This window comes from Ipomoea triloba, chromosome 5 (genome assembly GCF_003576645.1).
Source record: "Ipomoea triloba cultivar NCNSP0323 chromosome 5, ASM357664v1".
NCBI classification, from domain to species: domain Eukaryota; kingdom Viridiplantae; phylum Streptophyta; class Magnoliopsida; order Solanales; family Convolvulaceae; genus Ipomoea; species Ipomoea triloba.
The window spans coordinates 9469714-9480019 of record NC_044920.1 but is presented as its reverse complement, the minus strand read 5'-3'; the positions used below and the strand labels follow the sequence as shown (position 1 = coordinate 9480019).

The following is a 10306-nucleotide window of genomic DNA, read 5'->3' as shown; positions in this document are numbered from 1 at the left end:
GGGACATAAACAAAACCACTGGCCATGGCACTTTAAGCCTCCCATGAGGTTTGTCAAATAAACAACCATCAGGCCCATGGCATTAAGCCCTCCTGTAGGACAATCATATCAACAACCCCGGGCCATGGCAATTAAGCCCTCCCGTAGGTCAATCATATCAACAACCCCGGCCATGGCAATTAAGCCCTCCGTAGCAATCATCACCGGGTGCTACCGCCACACCTAGAGTGAATTCTATCACCTCTTTGACAAACTCCACTCTAAGTGCACAGGCTAAACTTACAACATTAATAACAATCCCTGTCTACATCAATGAGTAGACCTCAACCTGTACTTCCCTTCTATTCCGAGCTCATTGGCTACAGGGGCCCACACTAATCTGCAACTGATAAGAAACACATTGAAGTGCAGTTAGCGCGACGGCTAAGTAAGGAAATCTGATGTCACTCAAAAGTAGACAAAGGTTTGAAAACATAATCATTTGGAAAATAGTATATCGTTCAGTGAATCAAAATTCACTCGTCTCGTAAGACAAAATCATTTGAGAATACAAATAGATATTGAAAATCATAAGTTTTTCTGCTGTAAAACTTCTAATCTTTCCCACTCATCATTTCTCCTTTCAGTCCCTCATCACAGGGAAATTTCCTTACTAATCATCTCAAGAAAACGAATTCGCTAGCATACTTCAGTGCTAGCCCTTAACACCTTTCTCTTCTCTCGTAGTTACAGCGTAACTACCCTTCATTATAAAAAATATATCCTTAGTTTCCTTAACTTGAGAGCTTGAGGCCTTAGGAGCAACCAATCTTGTCCCCTCCTTTCCACTTGGGTCTCGACTCGGGGTCAATGTCTGGCATCCCCCTGTATCTTATCAATTCCCCTGGATCTATACCGGATCGTTACAATGAATCCTAGTTGGCCTAACTAGGCTCGTTGAAACGAATCTTGCCCGATATTTCATGAGTAACCATACTTAAGTGTGCACACCCCCGCAAACCGCAGCTTACGAGTGATACAGTACCCGGCGAATAGACTTCGCCCTCAGTATGAATTGCATGTCATACGGCATAAACAAAACCACTGGGCCATGGCACTTTAAGCCCTCCCATGAGGTTTGTCAAGGAGACATAAACAAAACCACTGGGCCATGGCACTTTAAGCCCTCCCATGAGGTTTGTCAAGGGACATAAACAAAACCACTAGGCCATGGCACTTTAAGCCCTCCCATGAGGTTTGTCAAGGGACATAAACAAAACCACTAGGCCATGGCACTTTAAGCCCTCCCATGAGGTTTGTCAAGGGACATAAACAAAACCACTAGGCCATGGCACTTTAAGCCCTCCCATGAGGTTTGTCAAGGGACATAAACAAAACCACTAGGCCATGGCACTTTAAGCCCTCCCATGAGGTTTGTCAAGGGACATAAACAAAACCACTAGGCCATGGCACTTTAAGCCCTCCCATGAGGTTTGTCAAGGGACATAAACAAAACCACTAGGCCATGGCACTTTAAGCCCTCCCATGAGGTTTGTCAAGGGACATAAACAAAACCACTAGGCCATGGCACTTTAAGCCCTCCCATGAGGTTTGTCAAGGGACATAAACAAAACCACTAGGCCATGGCACTTTAAGCCCTCCCATGAGGTTTGTCAAGGGACATAAACAAAACCACTAGGCCATGGCACTTTAAGCCCTCCCATGAGGTTTGTCAAGGGACATAAACAAAACCACTAGGCCATGGCACTTTAAGCCCTCCCATGAGGTTTGTCAAGGGACATAAACAAAACCACTAGGCCATGGCACTTTAAGCCCTCCCATGAGGTTTGTCAAGGGACATAAACAAAACCACTAGGCCATGGCACTTTAAGCCCTCCCATGAGGTTTGTCAAGGGACATAAACAAAACCACTAGGCCATGGCACTTTAAGCCCTCCCATGAGGTTTGTCAAGGGACATAAACAAAACCACTAGGCCATGGCACTTTAAGCCCTCCCATGAGGTTTGTCAAGGGACATAAACAAAACCACTAGGCCATGGCACTTTAAGCCCTCCCATGAGGTTTGTCAAGGGACATAAACAAAACCACTAGGCCATGGCACTTTAAGCCCTCCCATGAGGTTTGTCAAGGGACATAAACAAAACCACTAGGCCATGGCACTTTAAGCCCTCCCATGAGGTTTGTCAAGGGACATAAACAAAACCACTAGGCCATGGCACTTTAAGCCCTCCCATGAGGTTTGTCAAGGGACATAAACAAAACCACTAGGCCATGGCACTTTAAGCCCTCCCATGAGGTTTGTCAAATAAACAACCATCAGGCCATGGCATTTAAGCCCTCCTGTAGGACAATCATATCAACAACCCGGGCCATGGCAATTAAGCCCTCCCGTAGGTCAATCATATCAACAACCCCGGGCCATGGCAATTAAGCCCTCCCGTAGGTCAATCATATCAACAACCCCGGGCCATGGCAATTAAGCCCTCCCGTAGGTCAATCATATCAACAACCCCGGGCCATGGCAATTAAGCCTTCCCGTGGGCACCTCTCCTTATCCCAACATGACGACATAACGGCGAATAGACTTCGCTCTAACAATATAATATAACGACCACTGGGCAAGGGCACTTAAAGCCACCCGTGGGTCAATCAAGGTCCTCCTCACTTACTTTAGAAACTACGGTTTTGAAAACATGATTCTTCCTTCAATTTTTCTTACTCAAATCATTTCTTTTGGACATATTTCACCAATGAGTCCAATATTTGAAATCGGCTACCTCTTTAGCCCCTGAAGGATTTTCAAACATCATTTTCTCAAACAATAAGGTTTTGACAACCTTTATATCAAAATAGCATACGTTTTTCAACGTAAGTTTTCATAAACATTTTTGGATACACTTCATATGTCCATCTCACACTTAAAATCAATCAACATCCTTAACTATCGTCCTCAACAACTTCCACTATGATCAACACCATTAGATCATAACTTGAGGATATCGTACATCCAAATATATATAAATTCTAATAGGTAAGGTCATTGCCTAACCATAACCCAAAAACATCCAACAACTACTTTCTCAAGATTCACCATATACAACCTTTATCTCAACATTTCCATATGACAATTTCCTCAATACACATCATAATAATATCTTTACCTAACTTTATCACCATTAACTCACTAACTACCTCACAATTATCATTAACACATCCATAATCATACTAAGCATAATTCAGAAAATTCAGCTTGGCGCAGTCCGAAAGATTGAGCCGGTAAAAATAGTTCCCGAACTCTTTTTCACTTGAAATTTTTATGGTAGAATCCCAACTTATAGTACTTGATGTCCATAAAAAGTTTTGGTCATTTTGGTTAGCGAATAAACACAGAAAATTCCATTTTTGCCCTTGGCAGTGTGCTGTCCGGAAGTCTGTCTCTCCCTGGACCAGTTTTGGGAAAAATTCCGAAAACCATACTTCCACTACTCCGATCATTATGAAATTTTATATGCAGGTTCTACACTTATAGAACTACATGTCTAAAAAAAATAGGACTAAAATACCTTACCAATTTTTCCCAATAAATCTCGGAAGTTACTGCCAGAATCTACCCTGATTTCCTTTCACTATTTTCACAAGAATAAGCCTATATGGACATAAATACAACATATACAAGCATATCCAAGCTATGAACATGTATACAAAAATATTCCCAAAGCTCCAAAAAACACCATATTTCCAACAAAGAATCAATTATCCAAATTCAAGTGACTAATTCCAACTTAAGGGAATTCCTTACCTCAACCGGGTTACTAGTTCTCGTAGAAGGCTTTTGGAGTTGATTTCCCCAATTTCACCTTAAAACCCTATGATTCCACCAACAACATAACACAACATACAAGAAATCTTAACTTAGATTCATGCTCTAGGAAGGATTATAAAGCTTTTTACCGAATAAAATTGGAATCTTACCGAATATAGTTGAGAGATGTGAAGGAAATTAGCTATGGAAGCAAGGTATTCATGGAAGAAGACAATGAAGATCACACCCTCTCTCCCTCTCTCTTCATTTCGGCAATAGGAAGAAGAAAAGGGGAAAAAAAATGCTTTTATAATCACATTTAGCTTATGTGATAAGGTAAGGGAAAAAAATTAATAAAATAATAAAATATCTCAACTTGGACTGATCGGGATTGAAACAGATGAATTTTCGGTAGAAAATAATCCAGATAGAATAAATTCCGAAACTAAAAATTTATTCCAGACTAACCCTCAAAATTGGGCTAGGTTCGGTACACCGCGAAATTTAGCGATGTACGATCAAAATAAATTTTCGCTGCTATGAACTGATTTAATTAAATAGGAAATTCAAGAATAATAGTATGGTGTCTAAAAATCCATTTCCTAGGACAACCGGGTCCGAATACCAGCTCCTAAAATTTTTACGGTTCGTGACCGGTACGTAGGTTCGCAGCTTAATAACAACTATACTCACTTATAAAAATTCTTTTGAAATATCTGAAGATCATAACTTAGGAATGTCAACGCCTTAGGATAATGTTAATAAAATACGGGGTATTACAGAAAGGGTTTTAAACCACTTCGCGCGAAAAGTCCGCGAAAAGTCTGGTTCCCGTCCACACACGCTACCACGCGTGGTGGTGGGCGTGGGAGATCTCTGGTTTATTCCCACGCCTACTCACACGCGTGTGAGCGGCGTGGCAGCTCTCTGGAATGTTTCCACGCCTAGCCACACGCGTGGTGGTGGGCGTGGAAGTCGTGATGTGCAAAAGCTTACCTTGGTTTCCCTTCCTTCCTTTGCTAGTGATGATGTTTGACGATTGATTGCGGCCAATTTATAACTCTCGGGTGTATGATCTGTACTTGTTAGCTTAACCGAGGTTATAGAGTCATTATTGAAATAAAGCTAAAGAAAAACATACTATAGAAAATAAGGAAAACTGAAAAAAACATAAGATAACATTGGGACTGCCTCCCAATTGCGCCATGGTTTTACGTCTCCTGGCCAGACGTAATGTGGCATATCCTTCAAGGCACACAGATTTTGGGACCTTACCAAGCGTCCCGTGAACTTTAGCTTCAAGGAATGTCCCAAGGTGGGTAACATCCTTGAATTCCCACAAAGATAAAGGAAGGATAAAATGCATGGTTAGAAGAATTCTAGACTCAAACACCCTCCTTAGCTCTTCTAGGATGGTGTCTACTTCCTTTTATTTTTCCTCTCTTCTCCCCCTAAAGATTTTTTCATTTGTTTCAAACCATATCTCCTCACACCCTTCCTCAGTTTCGAGTGTGGTCAACTCTCTCCACTCGTCTTGTTCCATAAGATTGAACGTGATAGACCTATTATTTCCCACCATCTCTTCCTTACACTCATTTTCTTCATCACTCCACTCTATTTGATTAGAAAAATCACTCAAATTCTCACACGAATAGAATGAAGCATCATCCTCTTCACTCACCATCTCATTCTCACCCAAAGCAAAGGATTCATCTTCCGAGAAATTAAAGCAATCGTAATCGGTAGCAAACAAGATAGAATCATTACAAGCATTAATCAATACATCAAAATTTTTAATGGAATCACCCTCCCTAATTTTAAAGCAATCATAATCACATATGATGGAAGTATTAAGGCGAAGGGAGTCATCCACAAGGGTGTTTTCACTAAGAACACAAGAGGGATTAGGAATTTTACCATAACTCGGCTCTTCATCTTCCCACACTACTTCGATGTCCTCATCCTCACTCTCCATCTCTACCTCCTTTTGATTTTCCAATTCGAAGATTGGAACTTCTTCAAGTACCGGGGCATAACAATCCTCTATTCCTTCAAAACTCTCCTCTTCCTTAGCATTTTGCTCTTTTTCAACCTCTTGTACAATCCTTAGATGGGCTTCCAAAGTGGGGATGTCATCTGTGATGGTAGAGTTGGCTCGGGACTCATTCATTTTCATGAGCTCCTCCATCATAGATAGCATCTTCATTTCAACTTCTTCTAATGGAAGTCCTTCCTCCCAGAGGGTAGCGAGATAGTCCTTTAGTTCGCTCTTGATTTCGGCTTTTAGTTTAGCCGTATCCTCCTTGGCCATCCTCGTGAATGCATCAATTTTCGCTTTTAGAATTTCAATTTCGTCAGTAGCCGGTGGGATATAATCACAAGGATTTGTATGGGTATTATATGGGAAAGAGGGTAGTGTTTCAAAGGAATGTGTAGCATTGTTTTCTTTGTGGTTTTGTGATGGAGGTGGGTAGTAAGTGTTTAGTTGGGAATTGGGAAATGGATTTGACTCGGGAGTATAGCTTGGATCAAGTTGTTGCATCATTTGCACAAGCTTACTCTCTATGTTTTGAGATATGTCTTTAGAGCTTAATGAGTCAATTTCTTGTGAATTTGGTGATTGTGAAGGGTAAGTTTCTTGGAAATGTGGAGGTGGTGTTTCATAGGGATGTAGGTGATGATTAGGTGTATGGATTGGATAGTGATATGGAGGTGGTAAATGATATGTTGGTGGAATTGGGTAATGGTATGGAGGTGGATAGTGGTATATAGGTGGAGGGTAAGTATAATTGGAATGGGGGTAATAGTGATATGGTTGGGGTTGAGGATTTGCATAGGATTGTCCTCCATGGTGTGGGTAACCATGGGGATTCATTTTAGCACTTATTGGCAAGCTTCAAATGAGCACAAGATATTCAACTAAAAGATATTCAAGATATTGGCATAGGATTGTCCTCCAACAACAAATACTTTGCAACTAAAAGTAGTTGCAAGTGAGCACAAGATATTCAAGGGAATATAAGCTCACTTCTTCAAGCAAATAACAAAAATAAGAAAACAATATAAACAAAAAGAAAGAAAGCAACTCAAGAACTCTTTAAATTCTACTTCTAAGATGTCAACACTATTTGAAACCGTTTGCCATCCTCGGCAACGGCGCCATTTTGAACGATGTGTTGTATGGTGGTGAGGGTGAAGGTGGTAAAACGAAGAGTCAAGACTCCCCGAGTGTCGTGTCTCTCAAGGATGGCGAATGGGAATCGAATTAGTGTGTTGGCATCTAAGAGTTTGAAGGAAAAGAGTTGCGGGACTTGCTAAGGTTGGATGTCATTTGTAGGGGGTAAAAAGGTTGGTAGTGGTTATGTAAAATAAATGGAAAGGTGGAGATCGGGGCCTCAGGCTTCTCTATGTGGCTTATCTTTGGATGGATTCGCGAGTGAGAGACGTGGAATAGACTTGGGAGTTCGTGGCACATTACCAAGTGGCGTCACACTTTGGACTCCCACATCCTCATTCAGTTGGGGCATTTCATCGAGCACTTTGTCTACCACTCCTCTCGGATCTCGTCCTTTCGGACTAAGAGCAGAGATGTGGGTGAGTTAGACTCGTGAGTGGCCGCTATCGCACACACACTCACTTCCTTTGGGTTTGCTACCTAATGTGGCCACAAAAGGCACAAAGCTTGAAGACATCATCCACACAAGTTCATCATCCAACAACCAAACAACTCACAATTCAAGGCAATAATATTAAACATCCACATAGATCTACCATGGGGCCACCAATCCCTTATCTAATCTACTCTAGCATACTTAAAGAAACAAGAAAAAGAAAGGAAAGTTCAAAGAAACAAGTATTGAATTAGAAATTGGAGAGAATGGTTACCACCCTTAGAAAGGGGATCTTTACAATCTTGATCTAAAAATCCCAATCTTCAATCTTGCCCTTGATCTAATCTAAACTATGAGAGAAAGGAATTTCCCCCCAAGAGGGGAGAAAACCCTCTAGATCTATTCTACTATATTCTATGAATTTTCTGATCTATTCTTCCCCTCCTCTTAGGTTTAGGGCAAAAGGGATTTATATAGGTGAAAAAAGGGAACAAATTTGCCAAAATGGCCCTTAGCCCGACCACGCCTGCTTCCACGCGTGGTGGTGGGCGTGGGAGCTTACTGGAATTATTCCACGACCAGCCACACGCGTGTGAGGCTGCGTGGGACGATACTGCATTGCGGCTTGTTTGTCTTTTGCTCTATTTTAGCCTCAAATCCCTCTCCAACCTGTGAAATACCTCAAAACTCCTTCTAGAAATGTTGTTAGAAGATTTTGATCACATCTGAGCTAAAATGCATGCAATTGTTGTAATCAGATGTCAAAACGATGCACTTTTAATCTAATAAAGACCCCTTATAAGTGCTATTCTTAGTGCTTATCACCTCCGTATGGTGATCGCCTTGGAGATCTTCGGTGGTATGCATAGTCATCATAGCCACGGTACCTACCACGGTCACCACGGTCGCCGCGGTCACCACGATAACCTACAATCCAGATCACTGGTCATAGCAGAGAGAATTGAAATGAAATACATAGCTCGACAACTAATATCTTACCTTCTGCCCTGCTGTTCTTGAGTCCAAGATAGTGTCCAGGTGTTAGAGTTCTAGGTCGTTTCCTTAGGGACTGGAACATAAATAATATGAAATCTAAAATATAGATATTTTATATGCCAAAAAGAGGGCAGATATATTTATTTGTATAGTTCTATTTAATTTGTACTTATTTTCTTTATCAACATGGGTCAAATTCCACCAAAAACATCAAATTTATCATAAGCAAAGAAGTAAATTGTAAGCACATCTTCAATATACTAAATAACAGAAAGAAAAACATTTTATGAATTTTGATACTCCATAAAATGACAGAGAACATCTACTTTCCCCTCCCACATGACCACGAGATTCGTTGTGCAAACACAAAAAAGCCTAGTCAAAGGTGGCTCCACTACCAAAAATATTGATTTTACCTAGCAAAAATAAAGTGAAACATATCACCAAGATCACTATTAGATACTATAAATAATAACTCAAACCAGCAATTCCAAATTGTACCCAAATTGTATTGGGAGATTAATTTTTAAAATACTAGAGACTTGTACACCCAGTTATTTGTTAGTTTGATTAGCTATATTTAAAAACATAAATCTGAAAAGCAATTATCAAGACCATCATGACAATGTATGGAAAGAAATGACTTAAGAACAAAAACAATTAGTACCAACCTTTCCTTCCTTAGAGAAGTGGTCTTCAAGGTCCCTTTTTGTGACCCTTGTAGATAAACCAGTCACATAGAGAGTATCTCCAGGATTAGAAGGAGGCGGGTCCCTGAACATATACCAGGCACAAAAAAGAAATCAATATAAATATTAAATATGGGACTACACACAAGACAGTTGAAGAGCACATCAATATCGCAAGTTAACAGCTGATCGACATCAGTACAACAAGGTCAAAAGCATAGTTAACTAACCTGCCACGACCTCTGGATGTGGACTTCAACTAATTGAACAAATGCTGCACAAACCTGTTGCAAAGAAGTCAAGGGGAATGAATGTCATAAACAAAAGCATAATTTGATAATTATTGTTAAAAGAGCATAATCACATAATTACTGAATCTGAACTTGTACATTTCTTTTAGACTTAGGATTTCATGACTCTGAACTTAACAAATGAAGAAGCCTCCTTCACTATACACAATTCACCACTAGTGAAAATTGAATGGTAACCTTTCCAAAATAGATAAAGGATTCCTAATTTGACCAGCCATGGAAGACAATAATTATGGAGAATACAGAAATGGACACAGACAAGATATTTGTAACAATTATTAGAAGATGGAGTAATAAGACAATGTTTGTAAAGACAACTAGTTGAGGAAACAAATTAATTTTGATAAAGCCACTAGAATAAAGAAGCAAGGTGGTCTCTAAGTCTCTTACCAACTTCCGAACCTCTGTAGATGAATCATTAGCAAGGAGAAATAAACCTTGCAAATATTTGTCCATATTCAAGTAAAGAACCTGTAAACATTTAAGATAACCCAAGCAGCATTACATTGTCAAAAATTGCATAAAGACAACTGCAGAGACGGTAATGATTCAAGAGATTTAGTAAATGCATCACCGTGGGCATCAGTTGTAACCCCTCAGTTATTTCGATAAGTCTAGGGTTCGAGACATATTTCTCTAGGCTATGACATTCACAAGATGGTATCTCGTTACTTCAAAAGGATTTTTTATAAGTAAGAATAGTTAATAATAAGTTACGATCATACGTGCCGGTCACGAACCGTAAAATTTTAAAGGATGTATATATAGTTCGAATTTCCCTAAGAAATAGATTATTAAGCATGATACGATTAAGCGTGAACTTCCTACTCAGTTCAGTGGAAATCAGACGGACTGTAAGAGTGAAATTTATTACGAACCTTCGTACCACTGTAAGAG

The 10306-nt window shown here is 40.1% G+C and overlaps 1 protein-coding gene across 1 annotated transcript in view; it reads right to left on the bottom strand.

Annotated features, from left to right (window-relative positions):
- The window catches only part of LOC116020192 (protein FAR1-RELATED SEQUENCE 5-like), a 22528-nt gene extending 12536 nt beyond the window's left edge, over positions 1–9992 (bottom strand). Inside the window, exons 1-6 of the mRNA XM_031260671.1 lie at positions 9984–9992; positions 9800–9880; positions 9339–9382; positions 9081–9183; positions 8413–8482; positions 8239–8340 (exon numbers count right to left, since the gene is read on the bottom strand). Coding sequence (XP_031116531.1) covers positions 8239–8340; positions 8413–8482; positions 9081–9183; positions 9339–9382; positions 9800–9880; positions 9984–9992 — 409 coding nt within the window. The remainder of the gene's footprint in view (positions 1–8238; positions 8341–8412; positions 8483–9080; positions 9184–9338; positions 9383–9799; positions 9881–9983) is intronic.
- Positions 9993–10306: the final 314 nt, after the last annotated feature.